Source organism: Podarcis melisellensis, assembly GCF_964234715.1.
Source record: "Podarcis melisellensis genome assembly, chromosome: 7".
Lineage (NCBI taxonomy): Eukaryota > Metazoa > Chordata > Lepidosauria > Squamata > Lacertidae > Podarcis > Podarcis melisellensis.
In genome coordinates this window covers 89296383-89320386 of record NC_138539.1, presented here as the reverse complement: position 1 = coordinate 89320386, position 24004 = coordinate 89296383, and the positions used below count along the sequence as shown (strand labels likewise).

General features: G+C 40.7%; 1 protein-coding gene across 7 annotated transcripts in view; it reads left to right on the top strand.

The window, feature by feature from the left end:
- Nucleotides 1-24004, top strand: part of RALGAPA2 (Ral GTPase activating protein catalytic subunit alpha 2) — a 182197-nt gene that overhangs the window by 111694 nt on the left and 46499 nt on the right. For 6 of the 7 annotated variants that reach the window (XR_014170068.1, XM_081917687.1, XM_081917686.1 and 3 more), the window contains 6 exons: nt 1269-2040; nt 3849-3920; nt 6862-6985; nt 8169-8324; nt 14067-14225; nt 23275-23402. Coding sequence is in view for 6 of the 7 variants with exons in the window: in XM_081917687.1 (XP_081773813.1) it covers nt 1269-2040; nt 3849-3920; nt 6862-6985; nt 8169-8324; nt 14067-14225; nt 23275-23402 (1411 nt within the window). In the remaining variant the exon portion in view is untranslated. Of the gene's footprint in view, nt 1-1268; nt 2041-3848; nt 3921-6861; nt 6986-8168; nt 8325-14066; nt 14226-23274; nt 23459-23568; nt 23988-24004 lie in introns of those variants that run through there. The other variant, XM_081917690.1, reaches the window with a different exon arrangement.

The window sequence follows — 24004 nt, the reverse complement described above, 5'->3', positions numbered from 1 at the left end:
CAAGAAGCTACAGTTAGAACTGGATATGGAACAACTGATTGGTTCAAAATTGGGAAAGGAGTACGACAAGGCTGTATTTTGTCTCCCTGCTTATTTAACTTATATGCAGAATTCATCATGCGAAAGGCTGGGCTGGATGAATCCCTAGCCGGAATTAAGATTGCCGGAAGAAATATCAACAACCTCAGATATGCAGATGACACAACCTTGATGGCAGAAAGTGAGGAGGAATTAAAGAACCTTTTAATGAGGGTGAAAGAGGAGAGCGCAAAATATGGTCTGAAGCTCAACATCAAAAAAACGAAGATCATGGCCACTGGGCCCATCACCTCCTGGCAAATAGAAGGGGAAGAAATGGAGGCAGTGAGAGATTTTACTTTCTTGGGCTCCATGATCACTGCAGATGGTGACAGCAGTCACGAAATTAAAAGACGCCTGCTCCTTGGGAGAAAAGCAATGACAAACCTAGACAGCATCTTAAAAAGCAGAGACATCACCTTGCCAACAAAGGTCCGTATAGCTATGGCTTTCCTAATAGTGATGTATGGAAGTCAGAGCTGGACCATAAAGGCTGATCGCCAAAGAATTGATGCTTTTGAATTATGGTGCTGGAGGAGACTCTTGAGAGTCCCATGGACTGCAAGAAGATCAAACGTATCCATTCTTAAGGAAATTAGCCCTGAGTGCTTAGTGGAAGGACAGATCAGGAAGCTGAGGCTCCAATACTTTGGCCACCTCATGAGAAGAGAAGACTCCCTGGAAAAGACCCTGATGTTGGGAATGATGGAAGGCACAAGGAGAAGGGTACGACAGAGGACGAAGCTACCGGCATAAGTTTGACCAAACTACGGGAGGCAGTGGAAGACAGGAGTGCCTGGCGTGCTCTGGTCCATGGGGTCACGAAGAGTCGGACACGACTAAACAACAACAAACAACAACGACAATAATAATAAATTACTGTTTATCAATTTATTGGAATACATTCCTGATTCTTCATTTGCATCACTGGCTTAATATTCAACCAGTGAGTAAATAAGCTAATCACTATCCTCAAATATATTAGGAATAGGTCTTTCTCTACTTTCAAGACTGCAGATGATGTGCTTTTAGATCTTTCTAGTATTGCTCCTAAAATTTGTGCTGATTGACTCCAAATCAGAGTATGCATCATCCCCCAAATTTCAGAGCCATATATAAACATGATTTACCTTGATCTTTGTGTATATTTTAGTTGGCTTATTTTGCTTATTTATTTTTATTACTTTCAGAGAGAAGGAGGAGGAGTTTGGAATTAATACCTTTGACTGCACGAATGATAATGGCACATCTAGTAAACAATTTGGGCCATTATCCCCTGAATGGAGGACCTGCTGTTCTTCACAGCCTTATTAGTGAGAATCACAACAACTCATATGTGGACTCTTCAGAACTGTCTTCAGAAGTTTTCAGAAGCCCAAATTTACAACTGTTTGTATTTAATGACAGTACTCTTATATCTTATCTTCAAATTCCTTCTGAAAAGGAGATCGACAATGAACTAGCAGCAGCATTCTCAGAAGTAAGAGTAATTGTTAGAGATATCTCAGGGAAGTATTCATGGGATGGAAGGCTGATGCATGGACCATTAGCTGGTAGTCTACCAAATCAAAATAAAAGAATATCCACTGCAGTTTTGGACAATCATAAGCAGAACTTTGAGCCTCCAGTGGACTTCATTCAAATATATGAAGGAGAAGATGCTCTTGATAAATTGCTAGAGAGGATTGGCAATAGTAGTCCTGAGTGCCTTTTACATCCGCAACTAAAATTGAATGAGCCATCGCCATCGCCATATGTCATGAACCATGACCAAGAGAAAAATATACTAGAAGCAATAATGCAGCAGAGTTGCATAGAAAATGAGTATGCACATGGATGCAGTTTCAATCTCAGTATGAAAGTTGAAAGTCAAAAGGCACCAAGACCTGCACAGCTCCAAGCACCATTTCATTTATGTAGGCTCTTGTTAAATGACTTGGGAATGAATTCTTGGGACAAAAGGTAAGTAGGGCTTTAGATTACTGTTATTATTAGAAATAATACTATCTTTCCATCCAAATGGAAGTCTCCACTTTCAGAAAAGCACCTCTACCCAGTGGAAAGCAGAAAATCTTTTGAATGGGCTCCCAGACTGGCCAGAAGCTAGATTTGCAGAGTTTCTTTTAACTTTCTGTGGTTAATTTTTTCTAACTTCTTTCCTCTTTTCTCTTTTTTTATTTCTTTCTTCTTTTTTCATCTTCACTTCTGGCTCCCAGGCCAGGGATATTGGGAAAAAGAAATATTTTTCCAAAACGTCTCCCACCTACAGCCACAATGCTTTCTAGATTTTTTTATTACCTTTTGCAATCAGTATGGATTGACCCCAAAAAAGGGACAGGGCAATTAATAAGCCAACAAGAAAGAATCTACCTAAAAAACTAATGGATTGCTTCCTTAAAATTGAGTGTTTAGGTTTAGGCCACAGACTCAGATTTATATGCAGGAGGTAGTTGGAGCCTGAGAGTGATGTCCCTGTCTACATATCTTGTATTGCCATGTTGGTTTCAACAGTTTACTGTTAGTGGGACTGGGGGCAGTGGCGGAGGGAGCGGGCAGGTGTGGGGGACTCTCTGGTCCTGAATGGGGTAACTGTACCCCTGAAGGACCAGGTGCACAGCCTGGGAGTAATTTTGGACTCACAGCTGTCCATAGAGGCACAAGTGAATTCTGTGTCCAGGGCAGCTGTCTACCAGCTCCATCTGGTATGCAGGCTAAGACCCTACCTGCCCATGGACTGTCTCGCCAGAGTGGTGCATGCTCTAGTTATCTCCCGCTTGGACTACTGCAATGCACTCTACTTGGGCTACCTTTGAAGGTGAATTGGAAACAACTACTACTACTACTACAGCAGCAGGGGTCCCACACTGTCAGTGGTCCACAGGATATATGCAGGTGGTCTGCAGCATGTCTGTAAAGAATAGCAGGAACAGCCACTGTGAACGGAGGGAGCAGTGGCTATTCTATCTATCAAGTGTGAAAGACAGAGGAAGAGGAAGAAAGAGGAGCCCACCTGTAAGGAGTTGACAGGATGAGCAGCCAGAAAGAGAAAACAGTAAAAAAGAGTCAAGAGATGGGACAACTGAAACACAAATGCAAAGCCCCTTTTTCTGTACATAGTAGTTGCACTCAACTGTTGTTGTTACTTTATAAAAAACACTGCCCAGGTTTGCACTCCAGGGAGGTCACCTCAGTGCTGTTAATGCAGCAGTTTGACTTCATCCCTGGAGGCACACGCCAGTGTCTCTCAAGACAGTTGGATGCCAACAACATGATGTATTTATATCTCGCCTTTTCCCTCACAGGGATTCAAGGCGGCTTACAAATAAAACAGAAACAGCTTCAGTTGGAATTTTGTTGGGATGGGGTTATATTCTACTTTGAAAAGGGAAAGATGGCATATTTACATATTTATAGTTGCATTCAAATAGTAGAGGGATTGAGAACTTACTGGCCAATCAAGCGCTCCTCATACTTGCATGGTGCAGCAGGACTGTTTCACCCAAGTAATCTGGATTTTGTATTCTGAGTGATTCCCAAGAGATAGTAGTGGATTGGGAAATGGATTTGGAATGATGGATTACTGGCAGGTGGAGGAAACAACAATTCAAATTTCAGGCTTTTTATTGTAATAAATATATTGATATTTTCAAAATTATGTAATGTAAAGGCTTTTATAATTTTCCCTGTTGGTTACTCAAGAGATTTCTGGAAATTATAATGTTTATGTATCGTGGAGCTTTCCTACCATAACATGTTCCATATATCCGTAGAAAAAGCTTTCATCTACTGAAGAAAAATTCTAAATTGTTGAGAGAGCTGAAAAACTTGGACTCGAGGCAATGGTGAGTTAAGTTTTTAGCTAGGCAACTACTAATGGATACATTTACAGAATGAGGTCCAGTTTATTATTTTATGTTTATGGAAAACTGAAATGTGTTAGGTTTATTTTTATTTAAATATTATATGTTGTTGTAGCTTGTCCAATTTAAATAGGAATTGTAAGTGGGTATTTTTGAAGAAATTCCATATTAGAACACATTTGATCCTTAAACAATTTTGGATTGGCTTCAAGTACTAAATTTGTGGAGGGTCTAAATTTTAACCTTGACTCTGTTGAAAAAGTATGAAGAAAAGCTTAATATGTAGAATTTGGGGCGTAAACTAAGTGTAAGCTAGAGCTCTCCAAGCAGTATTTTGGCCCAGGGTCAACAGCATGATGCCCATGAAGCCTCTAAAATTCATAAGCACCAACCTGGTACCTGTGAATCCTTTCCCTGGTGTCCATGAAGCCTCTAAAATCCCCTGCTCCCTTCATCATGAGATGGGGGGGGGGGCGTGTTTCTGTCTTGAAAAGTACATAGAGCTGAAGAAGGAAGTTGGAAGAATGATACTCTTCCCCACTTCCTCTTTCGTCTCTTTTCAAGGCTCAGATTAATTCTCTTGAATCTGATTTTGACATAAATCTCTTGGAAAAGCACAGAGTATATGTGTGCGCTTTCACTCTACACGGAAGACTAAAGCTCACTGGTAGGGCATCTGTTTTCCTAAATAAGGTCCCAGGTTGAATCCCCAGCAACTCCAGGTAGGACTGGAAAAAGATTCCCCACCTGAAATCCTGTAGAGTTTCTGCCTGTCAGTGTAGACAGTTCTGAGCTACATAAACCAATGGTCTGCAGTGGTATAAGGTGGCTTAGTAAGTTCCTGTGTTCTACTCCTTCTGTCATTTGAAGAGAGGGTGATCCAGGACGGGGCGCAATAAGTGACCAGGACTGGTGGCTCCCATTTGCACTCACTCAAAAATCCTATTTTGGTCAATTTAGGGTGCAAAGATCTAATTGAGAATTAAGCAGTACCAAATATGAATTTGGTGAGGTAGATGTTTTCTAAAATAAAGGAACAAAAGGAGTCTTAGCAATAATTAGTGGCATATTATTCCACAATAAAGATTCACTACATACATAATATGAAAGCCAGATTTAAATAGAGGGCAGAAATGGGAAAACAATTCCATTACAATTGAAGACCTCAAATGTAAGTAGCACACTGTTCTTTAGGCACCTCCTTCAGTATATGCACTCAAAAATTGTAGCATGTTGCACCATATGCCAATAGCAGCATCTTTGCTAAGTTGACTATCGAATTCTTGGTAACCCATCTTATGTAGCTTCTCAACCATTACATTGCATTTGCCTACAATGTGGGTGCTATTGACTCCTTGTGGAGCCTATCTTAGCAGAACCCTTCTTTTGGACCTTTGGCTGACTTCCTTTGCATAGTTTGGTCCTGGGCCCAACTGCACATAGGAACTGCATCGCTATTGTGAGTAAGGAGGCCAGATTGTGGCTCTCTGGCAGTTTCTAAGAATGAACTATATTTTTTCTGCTTTTATGAATATCATTGATTTACTATTTTATTTGATAATATTCAGTTAAGATTTACTCAGAGTGGACTAATTAAAATTAATGTGCCTAGCTTATATGTGTTAATTAATTTCAGTGAGTCTACCCTGGGTAAAATTTAGTTAAATACCATACACTGTATTCTTTAAATGATCTTAAAATATGGTGCACACCACACAAAACCAAGGTTTAGTAAGATGTACCTGATGGGGAACGAGTTGCAGCAAACCTTTGCCACATGTGCTCCAAATTGCCCACTCTTCCTATTATTTGGTCTTGAGGTGGATTTTGGCAGCATTTCCATTTCCATCCTTCTTGGCATGTTGTGTTGTCTGGACCAGGGACTTGAGAGTCTGTACCTAACTTGAGAGTTTAAACAAGCCAGGTTTATTGGCTGTTTTAGAAATTGACTGCAGCTAGAGAGAAGTCACAATCCCTGGTCCAATCAACATGACAAGCCAAGATTTAAGACAGCAGAGATTGGGGCACATGAGTAGAAGAGAGGGAAGGGGGATGTGCAGTGTGGTTCCTTCCGACGCCTGCATGTGTCACTAAATTATGGATTAGCATTACATAATTACATAAAAAAACAGATGCAAACAAAGAGAGTTTTCGTTTTAGAGTGATTTGTGCAAATTGCTGTATGTGAAAGTTGGGTGTGGTCAGCCGGCCACCATTATACTTTTATCTCAGTTTATTTCACTAGCGTTCACTCCTATTTTCATTGGTAGTTGCAGCTGAAAATCCATACTTTACTCTTTTGTAAGCCTGATGCATTTAAGTATTTATTTTTTAGTGTTTTAATTTCACTGCCATGTTTTATATCACTTCAGTGTTTGTCACCCTGGACTCCTTTGAGAAAGATGAGATAAAAATTTAATAAATAAAAATACAGTACTGCAAGACACCAGGGCCAAGCAGAATGTTCAGAGTGATTTTTTTTATTAAAAAATGGCGCAAAATTTGGAGCATCATGGTGAAGAGGGTAAAATTTGGGTGTGGGGAGGATGGTAGGTGGCGCATGGTATGAGTATCTTGTGAGGGGATGTTTCTGCCTCTGGCAGCAGAGCTCTTATCAGCAGCCACTCTTTTATCTCTGAATTCCCTGGACGTGGTGTTGTTCAAAAGCATTTCAGGAAAGAAATGGCTGCTGCCACTTTCCCCCAACCCTGTGTCTAAGGCCATTCAGATAGGAAAGTGGAAGCTACCAACTCCACCATTCCTGTGGGTAAGTTCACTTTCCCCTGAAAATCATTCAAAAACATTTTAGCGTGACCCTACTTCATATCACATGTCATTTTCAGAATATTCACATATTTATAAAAATCAATGTTAATAGTTTCATTTATGGTTGCTTTGGGTTTTTTGTTATTTCCAATTGCAGCCGGGAAACTCACAAGATTGCAGTATTTTACATTGCTGAAGGACAGGAAGATAAATGTTCAATATTGTCCAATTCAAAAGGAAGCCAAGCATATGAAGAGTTTGTTGCTGGTCTTGGCTGGGAGGTAATTATTAGCCAAATATTTAATTTTGAAGTGATAAAATCAGTGTCAGCCCATGAATTAATTGCCATATTTGGAGCAATGTAGCAACTTCTCAACTGTTTGGCAGTTGCCCACTTATTCTTGCAATGCACGGCTTGCAGGGCCAGTGGCGGACTTGAAGTAGAGCCTAAACAAACATGCCAGGGGCCAGAGGCACTGACTTGGGCCCCAGATTGTGAGAACCCAGTGGCCCTTGTGCTGGAAGTTGGGCTCCATGCTTGGCCGCCACAGCAGCTGGGTGGGGGCCTCCGGCGCAGGGCCTCCGTTGGGGCTGCAGGTGGGCTTCCACAAGTGTGGCTGTGGCAGGCCTCAGCAGGGCCTCATGGTGGAGGCCTTGGCCTGGTTGTTGCGGCAGGGGTGGGGCAAGCAGGCAGTGGAGCACACATCTTCCGGAGGGGGGCTCCTCTTCCCCCTCAACATTGGGTGGGGGGCTTGGCCCCTGCTTAAAAGGATTGTGGAGGCCAAGGCTCCCATGAAGATGGCTCCTATGCCAGATCCCGACACCAGGTCCTGACACATGACAGCTTGGCTCTCTTACTGGAACACGGGAAGTGGCTTGTTTGATGACATATTTTGAACTGTGGCTTCTGTGATAAACAGGTCTGGAGGCAGCTGATGTGTGAGAGATTCTATTCTGTTGGCCCTATGCATTTATGATTTCTGTTTCGGGGGGAAATGTTACTTATTATTAAGCTGCATCAATGCTCATGGTACTTTACAGAGTAGCATAAAACCATGCAAGGCCTTGCAAGGGACTAAAATGTAAATTATAGTTGCTGAAGTAAGCTTCAGAAGTTAACTTCATGTTACGCACTCTATTGTTGAGATCACTGAAATATACAATTGTATGATTTTTAGACACAAGAAAAACACAAAAATGATTCAATTTCAGAGGCTATCTTTGTCAAACAGTTCAATGAAAGACTAAGAAACTTTTTTTAATAATGTATTTTTGAGAAGTTAAGTGTTTATAAAAATACTACATTTTAATATACAGCAAATAATATCTCTATCTCCAGTGTTAGAATTGTCACTAAATGTAAATTCTAAACCTATTTTCATGGAGATGCCCCATTAGTTTAATTGGAATTTCTTAGGATTGCAGATTGAGAGTAAATTCTTTGTTTTTACTTGATTAATTAAGGTTGATCTTTCAACTCACTGTGGATTTATGGGGGGCCTTCAGCGTAATGGCAGCACAGGCCAAACTGCACCATATTATGCTACATCTACCGCAGAAGTTATTTTCCATGTTTCTACACGAATGCCCTCTGATTCAGATGACTCACTGACCAAAAAGGTAAACATAGAATTAAAAGTCCTACAATATAGTGCTCATTTAAATATATTTGCTGTGGGTCATGTGGACAGGGAAATTTTCACGTTTTATGCAGAACTTGAATTGCACAAAAATTGGTTCAGAACTTAAATAAAATGGCATACTTCAGAGATGCTTGCTTGCTTAATTTCATTTCTATACCACTTCATATTTTTAAGAAAAAAAATTCCAAAGCAGTTTACAACAACATTAAAACAATCCAGAGTAAAACATTACTGAAGATAATATAACAAATATAAAGTATACATTCAAACCAACATAATTAACAAGAAACTAAAATATTATCTTAAACATTTCAAATGAAAGCATTACTAAAGGAAGTCAAATATAAAATGCACATTTAAAACAGTATAATTGACAACAGGATAACGTATTATCAGCAGCATAGAACATAACTGCTGCTGTTGCTGCCAATCCTGTCATGGTGGTCCGCGGCAGGCAGAGGCTGTAGAAGCTCAAGCCCGATGACCTGGGTCTGTACTCATGGTGATTTAGAAGTCTTTCTAAATCTGCTGCCATTTGATTCTTGATATGAAGCACAGTCACCTTTTCTTTATTTAAAAGACAAAAATCCTTCTCAAGCTGTGCAATATGTTCTTTCTGACAAAGTATCTGAGAATCTCTCTGTTGTACAGACTCAATGAGACACCTGTAAGGCTGTTGTACTTTGTTAACAACGAATTACCTCTGTCCCGCACTTGTGAAATTTGGGCAACTTGTTCCTTCTGATGCTTCAAATCTTTTACAAGCAATGTAAAAGATGTACATAAAAGCAAGTATCAAATGAAATCCTTCCCCCTCCATTCACAAAAGCTCTTCCACCTCAAAAGTCACAGTAATGGCAGGTTCCAAAGTGCTCCTTGTGGGAGCCTTTATGTTCCCTTTTCTCCCAAAGAACAGAAGACTGGTACAATCTCTGTACAGGTATAAATGCTGCTAGTGCAGGGGCAGCCAACAAAGTGTTCTCTAGATGTTGTCGTATTACAACTCCCTTCATACGCTGCCTTAGCACTACTCTTGCATCCTCTTAAAGGGGTGGGACTTTGATGTGGCCAGGACACACTGGACAAGGGAAACTATCACAGTTCAGCACACATTCATAGAAGCATAGAATTGTAGAGTTGGAATGGACCCCGAGGGTCATCTAGTCCAACCCCCTGCTATTCAGGAATCTCAACCAAAGCATCCACGACAGGTGGTCATCCACCCTCTGCTTAAAAACTTCCAAGGAAGGAGAGTCCACCTCCGCCCGAGGGAGACCGTTCCACTGTTGAAAAGCTCTCACGGTCAGAAAGTAGACTATAATGTAATAGGCACCTTTTATTACCCTGTTTATTTTTTAACTGATTTTTCAGTTAGTGTAAAAATGCTTTTCCAGCTACATTTTTTACAATATTAGAAAAAAAGCAACTTGAATTAAAGTGTGTTATAGCACCATAACACCATGATGCCTTTTAAAACAACAACAACAATCCTTTCCAGAGATTGCCTTTTCAAGAATGTGGTTAGTGGCAATGGCAGAAAAGAGTGTTTTTCATCATGTGCATGGAGCTTTAGTTGACAACTCCGTTAAATTGGACTTTCCCACCCACATCAGCTATGTCACACCAGCTGGTGTAGATGGAACATAGAAAGATGAGCATACTCAGAAAGTACGATATAACCTGTCATGTGGAAGCCCAGTTGCAATTCCATTTGTAGCTGACAGTGAAAGAGCAATGATTATTAATGCTGGACATACTACCACCCCAGCCAATCTGGAAGTTGGCACTATCTACAAACCTTCCGTTGCCTGTTCCTGAAACTGCAACATCAGATTTTCACAGGAAAAAGAGGGACAAAGTAATGTTCCCAAGCAGTAACGGTATGTGCCCCAAGGCAGCACTGGAAAACGAAAGTCTCTTCCATCTGTTGTTGCAGAACTGTTTACAAGGAGGGACACAGATCCTCATAAAAGGCACTCCATATATTGTGGCTTTTCCTACTTACCTTTGCTTTCTTTAATAGTATTTCTTTGTCTGCACTTTCAAACCACTCTAATCCTCTTTTGGGCTGGCTGTATAAATGCCACAAACAATAAACCAGAGAGTGAAATCTCCCCTTCCCCCACTCCAGCTGCTTCTGTCTCTTGCAAAACAAGTGATCAAACAATACCAAGGAAGCATTCTCCGTTTCACACCTTTAGCCGGTATATTTTCTAAAAACCACAATACCCACCATCATTTCAAAAATGAAAATAGGGACACACTCAGGAGTGCCAACTTGGCACCGCGACCATGGGCCATGGGGGCCATGCCCGAAATTTGTGAGTGCCTGGCCCTTTCATGGGGAATTTTGTGGGTGCTGAGGCTTGCAGGGCCCCAGGGAGTTGGGACCTATGGGCACTCTTATGCATATGGACACCCAAAGATCATTGATTAGAACTACCCACATACTACATTTACACAGAAGCTCTTCTCTGCATTAACCTCTCCTGACTTCTTTGCAGTTTCTTTTTTAAAACAATGTTTAATTTTGCACTTTAACTTTGATTTACATATTATAGTCATTACAAATTTCACTCAGCAGTGCTTACTATCTGGATAAGGAGCAATGATAAATTGTGAACACTGGTGCACGTGTGCATACAATTACAAGATAATTAAAAAACAAATTGAGAATAGTTATTTACTAAGGTCAGGTATAAGAAAATTAAATCATATGTTGATTGCACTCTGTTAACTAACACAAAACACTGTGTCAAAGTTTATTTTCAGGAGTCTGGTGACTGTAATTTAATTCTGATTATTTTCAGTCAGATATTTGGAAGTTGAAGCTGGCACTTTTAAGACTGCTTTTGGGTTTTTAGTAAGGTATATTTAATATATCTCTGACTCTTTTGAGCTGTTCAGGTAATAACTTGCACTCTGACCAGTTTTGTGTCCTGTTTTTTTCTTTGCCCGTTTCCAAGCATAATAAGCAAAATTCTGAACAACTTGCTTAGCTGACAAACTCAACAGCATGACAGAAGGTCATACCACCTGCCGGCCAGAAAAGCTGCCTTTAAATGTGACCATTCTGCAGCAGGCGGCATATTTTGTGACCCACAGAATAAGACAGATGTCATAGCAATAATTATTAGAGATTCTATTTTTAATGAAAAGTAGTTGTTCCCACATGTGTTTTGTAAAATAAGTAGAGAATTCTAATGAATGTATATTGTCATAAAGTGAAATAATTAGGAACATATCCTAATACATATGCTAGTACAGGGTAACATATTTAGAAATCACATTTTTGTTCTTAAAAATATATAATACATGGTGTTATCTGCAAAATGATTGTCATTACTGAAATATTTTTTTCTTTTGAAAATAAGACATATTCAGCAATACCTTTTGGAATCCAATGATTTATCATTATGAATAGTATTACTGTTTCATCCAGACATCCTGCAGCCACAATGGAAATGAATAGTAATAGCAACATCCTAATAGTTTCTTGTCAAAGCTGTATGTTGCTTTTTTATATACAATTAGCTGCAAAGAGCTTCTCAGTTCAGAAAGCTGGGTACAACCCCCTACTGAACTCTTGCTCCTTTACTCAAGAAATTCATTAGTTATAGCTAGATTAGATTTTTAGCAGCTAATCTCACTGCTGTAGGGGTTTGCAAAGTGGAGACAGAGCTGTGCTATTGGATTTGTTCAATTCATTTGACTCTAGGACTATAATTGCACTTATGTCTTACAAGGCTTTTTATAGCCTAAGGCTGGCTGGCAGCAGAAAACAAATTGGCAGTGAATACAGTAAGAGTGAAAGGGAATGAAAGGCACACATTATCAGTCTCCAGGCAGTGCTGTTCTGGCAGGAAGTTTCTTGGTTAATTTACAAATAAAACTTCGATTTTAGGATGGGCACTCTGTCAGGCAGACAATGGGGATGTCAGGACTGGCCATTACTCAGTAAAAGTAGCAGCCATGCCTACCCCAAGCAGAAGTTCTTCAATCACACAGACAACTCCTTTCTGGAGCCAGCTGGCTCTGTAATGCAATTAGTTGGAAAAGGAGGTCAGACTATTAGGTGTGTATACCATGACCACTGTTAGCATTGGTGTGTTGCCTGGGAGGCATGTTGCAGGATAGCTGAAGCAGAGTGCTTTTAATGCTATTTAATTAAGTAGGATATGTGGAATGTCACACAACTAGGTTCTGAGCATGCAGTTTTTTCATAAGACTTGAAGAAAAAAAAATTCCCAGTAAATTACAGTTAGATTCTGATGTACAGATGGTAGCTGAGGAAATTAAGTCAGGAGATGATTAATAGTAAAATTCAGATTAGATTCAATCAGAATAATCGACCTTTGGCACTCACTTTTATCTAATCCTGAAACATTAAAAACCTAAGGCTGCTTATGCATGTAGTTAAAAATGTAGGTATATATTATTTCTCCTTTTAATATTATCTGTAATTTAGAATTAATACTTCCCTATGAGCATTCTATAAAACTTGTAAAAGTGACACTGAGCGACTCCTGAGCTCATTCACACATCACTTAAAACCATAGTTCACCTTTTAACCATAGTTTAGTTTAGCACGCTAGTGTGTGCTGGGGCATCTCTCCTTCCCTGCTGCTGCTCCCACACTGCCAGGAGGTAAACCATGGTCTGGCCTTGAGTTGCGTCTAAACCCAGCCTTGTGCCTTGTTTCTCTCGAAAGAAACTGCAAGCCATAGTCAAGTTTGTCCTTGGAGATTAGAGCAGTATTTTATTCTTGAAACTACCATGTGATCTGCATAATTAGTTAATAATTTGCATGGTATTTGCATAATGTGCAAATTAAGCTATCCAAATTTGAGGTACTGGAATATAGTAGATACCAGCTTTTCTACACATTCTTAGTATACTTCTTGGCTGATGAGGGGTTTAAGTCATATTCAAACTAGAATCATAGCTACTACACCCAACTAATTTATAGTACACTTATTTTAATATGTCAGATAGATACATTTTACTCTAAAACTTATGCTGTTAACCACACTTAAGGTCTAATGAAACTAAGCTGGGTTTAATTTTCTTCCTCCTAGTTAAACTTTGTACATCTGAAAAACATGTCTTCCCATTGGAAAACTTATTGCACAACAGGACTTTCAGTTTCTCAACTTCCTCTTCTAGGCCCCATGTGCCTCCAAACTCAGTTCCGTGGACGCCACAGTCCTCCAGAGCACATTACTGGGGCACATGGGGGGAGGGAGAGAAGAAGCCTCCTTCTGCAACTAGACATCCACTCATACTATATTTGATTCCGACCTCAGAATTTTCAGTTTTCATCACCAAAAAACTATGGCTAATCAATAGTTTAATTATGGTTTGTTAAAACAAGACAACTTGAAACCATAGCTTATTTAAACAAACAGCAGTTAAGATTAACTATTCATAATGCTAAATTGTGGTTAATATGTAACTGAGGCAAAAGCTTCGATCTCGCAGCCACACAATAGGAGGAGGGGAGACTGTGGAACTTGCTCCTCCACATTCTCATAACTCTAAACTGTAGTTTAGAAGTACATCAAACTAGGACAATCTCTCTAACCAGGGTCCCATAAATATTTTGAATAAGATGGATTCCCTTAAGGAGAAAATGTACAATTTCCTTTATTGACGCATTATTCCATTTGTCCAACGTGTGCATCACCCTGATTAATAGCAAGCCAATTTGTCGTTTCAGCTTCGTCACTTGGGAAATGATGAGGTTCATATTGTGTGGTCTGAGCACACCAGAAATTATCGCAGGGGTATTATACCAACAGATTTTGGAGATGCTTTAATTATTATTTATCCAATGAAGAATCACATGTTTTTCATAGAGATCACAAAGAAACCAGAGGTATGTTCTTGATTGTTTTATTTTATGTATCATGGCTAGTGTTTATAATAGTGCTCAAAGACAGCTCAGTTGAAACAAACCCTGAATGCTTTTTCTAAGTTGAATGGGAGCATCTGATGCTGTGTATTCTCACTTTCTATTTATTATAAGAACTTAATGAGTTACATCATCCAGTGTCCCTTGCGCTGAATGAAGGGGTTTCTTAATCCATCCGAGGCTTCCATCAGCAAAATTGGAAGGAAGGTGATTTTCACCAGTTCCCCCTCTCCCCTGTAGCCCTTCTTACACCTATACATAATCTTCTCCTTAGGATGGTGGGATCTTTCAGAACAGAGTGGGAGGTGGCACAGGTGACTGCAGGGAATTAGTGAAAAGCACTTGTCTCTCCCTTCTGGTGATGGAAGCCTTCACTGGGTCAGAAAGCCTTTCATGAGTTAGACAAACGCTACTGGATGCAACCCAGTATGACAAAATGCTTAACAAATGTATAACTTGCACTACTTGAGTAGCTTTCCACAAAGTGACATAAAAAGTTCAATTTGAGGAAGACATGAATTTGTAATGGAAAATGTGAGGAAGAAACAGTCAGGATTGCTTTTCCTACAACAGAAAGCACAACTTGGACTCCTCTGCTGGGAGAGTTGCCCCCATCCCCTATAAATAGTCATAAACGAATGCAGAAATGTGGAGAACTGAAACTGAGAGAAACCAAAAATGGACAGATCTATCCCTATTCAGGAATTTGAGGTTTTCCACAGAGAGGAAGGAGAACTCTCTAATGATGGAGGAGAACAACCTGTGCGGCACAGGCTGTTAAGGTAGAATTGTTTTCTAGACCTCTGGGCTGTCTGGCTGACTACAGACGCAGATGCCAAGGACAGACACAGGATACTCCTTACTGAAGGGTCTCATGGTGGTTTTTCCACAGGCGCCAAACGAATCTTCCACAGTTACAGTCCCAGAATCCTTTGATAGGATTTTATCCATAAAATGGTTGGCTCTAGCTAGGCAACCAATCACATAGTCAACAGCACTATACATTTCCAGGGGCCACACATCTTAAGGTGCCTCTTGTGGATGCTGCTCTAGTAGTGCTTTCATCTGAAGCTGCTTTACCCACAAAGGGAGAAAGTGGGCTCAAAGATGCAAAGATGTCCAAGTGCCACTCCTGAAAAAGCCCTACTTCTGGTGCTGTTTCCAAAGCTTTGATTAGAATATATTAATGGGCTTTAGACATGCATGCAGTTATGCATCTTTTTATTCCATTAGAAACCATTGGGCATATATACTGAATGAAGTTTTAACAGCTACAATCTCAAACCCAATAAAAACAGCCATTTTTGGATAGGAAGCTCTCATTGTACAGTTGCTCGCCTTGTTTTCCAGTGCCTTCTATCATTTTCCACAGCAGAAAACATGCTGCAAAACATCCAGATGAGCCTGATTTTAAGCTATTCAGCTGTTACAATTTTTGCAAAGTTTACACAGATTTTCAGAATTTATCCAAGTAGCCCTATGGCCCTGTTCAATAAGGGGGAAATGTGCAGCTGCCTAATATGCTTTAAGATTATGGCAGTCAGGCTTCCTGGGACAGGTCTTGCTGTTACCCTGAGGCATTGGAGCACCATAGAAAAAGAAAAATAGATACAGATGAAGAAGCAGATGATGTATAGATGACTAAAAGGCAAATGCACTCAGAATAATAAGAGCCAAGCCAGCAGCAGAAAGAAGTGTAGATGCACCTCTCATGGCATCTTAGTGACATGCAATTTTCTTGAATTTATCAATGCCTGTCCTGCCACCCAGTAGTGAAGTCCCTTTTCCCATAAGGATAAAATAACACTTATATCACAGATCAATTCATCAGTTACTGTTATTGAAAAATGTGATTGATTTAGAAAATGTTTTCCATCCATCAGGTTCCCAGAGAGACTTCCATAGGATGAAAGAACTAAAATACAACAATTGTAAACAATAAAACATAATAAATAAAATTCTATTATTGAAGCAGATGGATATAGAAAAATCAAAGTGTTGTCACGTGACACCAAAACGAAAATAACAATGACTCTAAGCTTTCTTGGAGTGGTAAAGCAAAGACATCTGAAATAAAGTAGGAATGGTCAATTGATGACCCCTTTAGACACCAAAATCTTAAGCCAAACCAGTTTAGGACTACAGTCTTACACATGCTTACCTAATATTGAGTCCCTGTAAATTAAGTGGGAACACTTTTGGGTAGACATGCATAGGATTGCACTTTAAACTTTTTTTTTCTTTTACTGATTGTTTTACTTAACAGTATCATTTTACTACTTTTTATTCAATTTATATACCCTTTTTCTGTACAAAGTATACTAGGCTCAATATATGAATATCAGATGCAAAATGAATGCTAAATGTCCTACCATAACAGAAAGGCCATGTGTGGATGTCTGCTTCCTTTTTGCTAATGTGTTGTGTGTTCAAAGAAGCCATGCTGCAGATTTTACAGCCAAACTGTAAAATTAGTGTTAGTTTGCCTTTTAAAATATAACTATTACAGTGCAATAAAACTAATCCAGGTATTTCCAGGGCAAATGTGTCTGACCTTCTGTTCACCAGCTACTGACCCCAGAGTGAATGAAAGAGGCTTGTAGAGAGAAATGACTGTTTGGCTGCAGTCCCTGGTATTTAAATCGTGTTCCCTAATCAGATGTAAAAGCTGTCGCTTCTCTGTAAGGTTTCAGGATCCATGGTAACATTTGGCCTTTTATATACATAATGTTAGCCTTTTTGTTTGCATCTAAGGAAAGACACCTGGAGCAATGTTAACATTAACCATTTTAGTATTAATAGCTTCATTATATAAGAATCTCTCGTCCAATAGCTGTTACTTCTGTTACATTGCTACAGCGTGTATTGTGTTCATTTTTATCCTCCTGCTTGGCAACCAGGCAATGATTTGCAAACTTTTTTGTCTTGATTAATTAACCAATATAATTATTGGGAACTGCGATGCAGTCTTTTGCTCAACAAAGCTTCTGAGAGAAAACAATAGTAAGTCTGTCAGTATGAATGCATTCCACGCATCACAGATGCATTAAGATATTCTAAACAATGAGACGAAAAGCTGCCCGCAAAAGCGGACAAAGAATGCCGTGCAGACTCTACATGCTGTGCATACCGCCAGGGACACACGGAGAGTTCCCTGGGACACAGATGCCTCGTTAGATTGCAGTTCGTCATCAGAGATTAATTCTCAGCCATTTGGTACAATAATTTACTCATTCACCAGCTTTTTAAACTATATTGCTTGTGGTGGAAGATATGTCTTTGCACTCTCGTGGTTTGTTTTCTAATGGGTTTTCTAATGGGTTGTGTTTTCTAATGGGTTATAATAGTATTTTTAAAAATTCTCAATAATTAAAATAGTGTAGAAGTTGCTATGTGGGGAATCTTACTTTCATCATGTATTCACATAAAATGTACACAAAACTACTTAAGTGATTTTAAGATCTGAAACAGACGTGAGACAGACAGTCTCTATTGGAAGCAGTCCTCCTTCTGAGACCAGATGAGTTTCCTATGACACTGGCATTCAGGAACACTCCTGTGCATTTTATTTAGCTTTATTTCCTGCTCCATCCCCAAAACTTTCCAAATATATTTTCATGTACCATTTATGTCAAGATGACCTAAAAACATAGCAATCAGTTTTAAAATAATATTGGTTCTTCTCATTGTGCAGTTCTAGGTGGACACACTAAATAGGGCTAAACTTACCAATTTAGAAATTATCATACATCCTAAAACACCCTTATAAATATTCATAAATTTCCAGTTCAATCCTATGTGCAGCTGCTGCACTATAGCAGGTCATAGAATTAAAATGCAAGTCATCTTGCTCTAGGCTTGTTATACAGCCTAGATTCAGAGAATCAGAATTGTAGAGTTGGAAGAAACTTCAAGGGTCATCCAGTCCAACCCCCTGCAGTGCTGAAATCTCACTTAAAGACAGATGGCCAACCAGCCTCTGCTAAAAAAAGCTCCAAGGAATGAGAGTCCACCACTTTGAACAGCTCTTATCATCAGAAAGTTCTTCCTGATGTTTAGTCAGACCCTTGTTCCTTATAATTTGATTTGGGTCCTAGCCTTCAGAGCAGGCAAAAACAAGCGTGCTCCATCTTTTATGTGACAGCTCATATCTCCTCTCTGTTCTTATCCAGCCTAAACTCAACTCCCTCAACTGTTTCTCATTAGGCTTGGTTTCCAGACCCTTAATTATCTTGGTCACCTTCCTCTGCACATGTTGCAACTTGTCAATATCCTTCTTAAATTGTGGCACCCAGAACTGGTCACAGTACTCCAAGCATTTTTGTCCACAGTACTCCAAGCACTTTTCTCCAAGGCACAAAAGTGTGGTGCTATGACTTCCCTTGATCAGGACACTATACTTCTGTTGATCCAGCCTAGAATGGCATTAGCTTCTTTTGCTGCTGCACCACAATGTCAGCTTATCTTAGTCTTGCATTCTACTAAGACCCCATGATCCTTTTCACATGTAATACTGGCAAGCCAGGTGTCCCTTATCTTATATTTGTGCAGCTTGGTCTTCCTGCCTAAGTGTAGAACCTTACATTTATCCCTACTGAAGTTCATGTTGTTATAGAATCATAGAATCATAGAGTTGGAAGAGACCACAAGGGCCATCGAGTCCAACCCCCTGCCAAGCAGGAAACACCATCAGAGCACTCCTGACATATGGTTGCCAAGCCTCTGCTTAAAGACCTCCAAAGAAGGACACTCCACCACACTCCTTGGCAGCAAATTCCACTGTCAAACAGCTCTTGGTGTCAGGAAGTTCTTCCTAATGTTTAGGTGGAATCTTCTTTCTTGTAGTTTGGATCCATTGCTCCGTGTCCGCTTCTCTGGAGCAGCAGAAAACAACCTTTCTCCCTCCTCTATGTGACATCCTTTTATATATTTGAACATGGCTTTTTTTAGCTGCCACGTCACACTGTTGGCTCATGTCAAGTTTGTGGTCAACCAAGACTCCTAGATCCTTTTCACATGTACTGCTCTCAAGCCAGGTGTCACCCATCTTGTATTTGTGCCTCTCATTTTTTTTGCCCAAGTGCAATACTTTACATTTCTCCATGTTAAAATTCATCTTGTTTGTTTTGGCCCAATTCTCTAATCTGTCAAGGTCGTTTTGAAGTGTGATCCTGTCCTCTGAGGTGTTAGCCACCCCTCCCAGTTTGGTGTCATCTGCAAATTTGATCAGGATGCCCTTGAGTCCATCATCCAAGTCGTTGATAAAGATGTTGAATAAGACCGGGCCCAAGACAGAACCCTGTGGCACCCCACTAGTCACTCTTCTCCAGGATGAAGAGGAACCATTGATGAGCACCCTTTGGGTTCGGTCAGTCAGCCAGTTACAAATCCACTGAGTGGTAGCATAGTCAAGACCGCATTTTACCAGCTTCTTTACAAGAATATCATGGGGCACCTTGTCAAATGCCTTGCTGAAATCAAGGTAGGCTACATCCACTGCGTTCCCTTCATCTACCAGGCTTGTAATTCTGTCAAAAAACGAGATCAGGTTAGTCTGACATGACTTATTTTTCAGAAATCCATGCTGACTATTGGTGATCACAGCATTCCTTTCTAGGTGCTCACAGACTGTTTGCTTAATGATCTGCTCCAGAATCTTCCCTGGTATTGATGTCAGACTGACTGGGCGGTAATTATTTGGGTCCTCTCTTTTCCCCTTTTTGAAAATAGGGACAACATTAAAGGTAAAGGTAAAGGTAAAGGTACCCCTGCCCAAACGGGCCAGTCTTGACAGACTCTGGGGTTGTGCGCCCATCTCACTTAAGAGGCCAGGGGCCAGCGCTGTCCGGAGACACTTCCGGGTCACATGGCCAGTGTGACATCGCTGCCCTGGCGAGCCAGAGCTGCACACGGAAACGCCGTTTACCTTCCCGCTGGTAAGCGGTCCCTATTTATCTACTTGCACCCGGAGGTGCTTTCGAACTGCTAGGTTGGCAGGCGCTGGGACCAAGCAGCGGGAGCGCACCCCGCAGCAGGGATTCGAACCGCCGACCTTTCGATCAGCAAGTCCTAGGCACTGAGGCTTTAACCCACAGCGCCACAACATTTGCCCTCCTCAAATTTTGGCCCAGTTCTCCAATCTGTCTTCTGCAGCATTAGCAACCCCTCCCAGTTTGGTGTCATCTGCATATTTGATGAGCATCACATAAATTCCTTCATCCAAGTCGTTTATAAAGATGTTGAACAACAATGGACCCAGGCCCTGTGGCACCTCATTTGTCACCTTTTTCCAGGATGGTGAGGAGCCATTTGTGAGCAGTCTTTGGGTTTGGTCAGTCAACCAGCTAGAAAAACCACCTAACAGTTATCTCATCCAGCCCAGTTTTACCAGCTTCCCTGCAAGAATACCATGGGGGACTTAATCAGAAGTCTTACTGAAATCAAGATACATATGTCCACAGCATTCCCAATCCACCAAGTTTGTAACTACAGTGGTACCTCGGGTTAAGTACTTAATTCATTCCGGAGGTCCGTTCTTAACTTGAAACTGTTCTTAACCTGAAGCACCACTTTAGCTAATGGGACCTCCTCCTGCTGCCGCGCCGCCGGGGCATGATTTCTGTTCTCATCCTAAAGCAAAGTTCTTAACCTGAGGTACTATTTCTGGGTTAGCGGAGTCTGTAACCTGAAGCGTCTGTAACCTGAAGCGTATGTAACCCGAGTTACCACTGTATATATAAAAAAAGAAATAAAAAGAAGTGAGATTTGTCTGTCAAGACTTGTTTTTGAGAAACCCATGCTAGGTCTCAGTAATCACAGACCAACTGCTTAATTATTTGTTCTAGAACCTTTCCAGGTATCAACATCAAGCTGACCGGTCAGTAGTTACCTCGGTCTTCTCCCCCCGCCCCCCGTTTTTGATGATGTGAAAACATTTGACCACTCTCCAGTTTGCCAGGATCTCACCTGTCCTCCAAGAATTCTTAAATATTGTAGACAGAGGCTCTGAGATACACCCACAAGCTCCTTTAGTAGCTTTAGGGACAGCTCATCAGATCCTAGAGATTTGAATTCATTTAAAGTAGCTAGATGTTCCCTTACTACCTCTTGTCCTAGAATCATAGAATCATAGTTGGAAGAGACCACAAGGGCCATCGAGTCCAACCCCCTGCCAAGCAGGAAACACCATCAGAGCACTCCTGACATATGGTTGTCAAGCCTCTGCTTAAAGACCTCCAAAGAAGGAGACTCCACCACACTCCTTGGCAGCAAATTCCACTGTCGAACAGCTCTTACTGTCAGGAAGTTCTTCCTAATGTTTAGGTGGAATCTTCTTTCTTGTAGTTTGGATCCATTGCTCCGTGTCCACTTCTCTGGAGCAGCAGAAAACAACCTTTCTCCCTCCTCTATATGACATCCTTTTATATATTTGAACATGGCTATCATATCACCCCTTAACCTCCTCTTCTCCAGGCTAAACATGCCCAGCTCCCTTAGCCGTTCCTCATAAGGCATCATTTCCAGGCCTTTGACCATTTTGGTTGCCCTCCTCTGGACACGTTCCAGTTTGTCAGTGTCCTTCTTGAACTGTGGTGCCCAGAACTGGACACAGTACTCCAGGTGAGGTCTGACCAGAGCAGAATACAGTGGCACTATTACTTCCCTTGATCTAGATGCTATACTCCTATTGATGAAATAGGAGTATAGCATCTAGATCAAGGGAAGTTGTCCTATCTTGGACTACAGCTCCTTCCTTGCATCATTTATTCTCTTATCACCAGTAATGACTAGCTTCAGCTCTGATTCAAATACCTTACAATACCTTTAAGACAACATCAAAATACCCCTTCATTCCTCGAGTATTAAAAAGAAAATCATTCTACATCCTTAGTCAATACAATAGTCATTCTTGGAAACCCTCTCCAGGACCCTCAGAAAAAAGACAGATTCAGAAAGTTGGAAGAAGCCCACATAAGTAGTTGTCCAATGCCAACATGCCAGTAAATGTGACATGGCAAACCACAGATACTGTATTTAAAGTAGTTATTTTTAAAATCAGACAGTATTAATCTAGTGGCTGTATACTCCCAAATCCATGTCTATTCTAGATCCATGTCTAGCCCAGATCTCCCTGCCCCTTCTTCATGAAATTATTAAGCTTATCTGACTCAATTTCCAGTAATGGTTGTATTTTAGAAGTCCAGGATTTGGATGTTGGTTTTGTTTTCTTAACAATGCTAATAAAGGTAAAGGGTAAAGGGACCCCTGACAGTTAAGTCCAGTCGTGACCGACTCCGGGGTTGCGGCACTCAACTCGCTTTACAGGCCGAGGGAGCCGGTGTACGGCTTCCAGGTCATGTGGCCAGCAGGACTAAGCCACTTCTGGCGCAACGGAACACTGACACCAGCACAGAAACACCGTTTACCTTCCCGCCACAGCAGTACCTATTAATCTACTTGCACTTTTTGGCGTGCTTTCAAAATTTGTGGAAATGTCATTCGTAACCGGAAGTACCACGGTACATGTCTGCCTTATTAGGTTCTATTTAGGATAAATGGGTCTTATTGGAATAAAAGTGTAAGTGTGGCCAGTTGCAGTCCTTGGTTTGACACTAGTTGTTTTGGAGATACCACAAATAGGCAGCTTAAACTGAGTAATTATTGGGAGTGAGCTATTGGACATTTTTTAAAGTGCTTTAAACTTCTGGTGTGGGTGTGTATGTGTGTACACATACATTTATCTGTATTCAAGTTGAGGAAACATCCAAACCCAGACACTTGTACCCAAAAGATAATACATAAACATTTTAGTTGAGTACTTTACACATTGGCTGATAAAAACTACTATGTTACATTGTCTCCATGGTTAGTCTTACTCAGAGTAGATCCACTGAAATTAATGGAAACGACTAACTTAAATTCATTAATTTCAGTAATTCTACTCTGACTTCCCTTAGCCTTTCATCCAGTGATAGATACTGATTTAATGATACAATGCATTTTATTTTGACAGGTACCATTTTTTGGTCCTTTGTTTGATGGGGCAATTGTGACTGCAAAACTGCTACCAAATCTTATCCGGGCCTCGTGCATCAATGCCAGCAGAGCTGTGAAGTCCCTTAAAACTCTGTATCAGAGCTTGTATCCTTTTCTTTGTTTCTAGTTCAGGACTGGGAATTACATCTGTTCACTTTGAGGTAAGTTTTCTACAAGAATATTTGGTTTTGTGAAAGACTGCTGAAACCATTAAGTCTTTATCATCAATAGTTACTTGCCATGGTGAGCATCCTCTGAATATCACTTGCAGGGAATCTGCATAGCACTCTAAATATTACTTGGGGAGAGGGCTGTCGCTTCCCCATAGCATCTGGTCGACTACTGTGTATGCAGGAGGCTGGAAGACATGATACAACAGGATTTTTCTTACATTGAGCAAAAGCAACATTTTTAGAATTATTCATGTTTGATTTTTGAACTAATCTGATGAATAAAGAATGTAAAGATGCATTTCACTTTGCGACATTTCCAGTATCAGCCCCTGTGGAGAGCAGAGCCTCCTTCCGGAAACTTGGCAGGGCAGGAGCAAGGGCAGGGCTGTGGGGGTGCAATGCAGTGCACCACCAGCCTCACTGCCACCCCAACCCTTTCCAGTCAGGAGAGCAGCTTCTGGATCTTTCCTTCTAAATTGGGACTGCAGCGTGGATATTGGCATTTGTATATTAGAGAGAGAGAGAGAGAGAGAG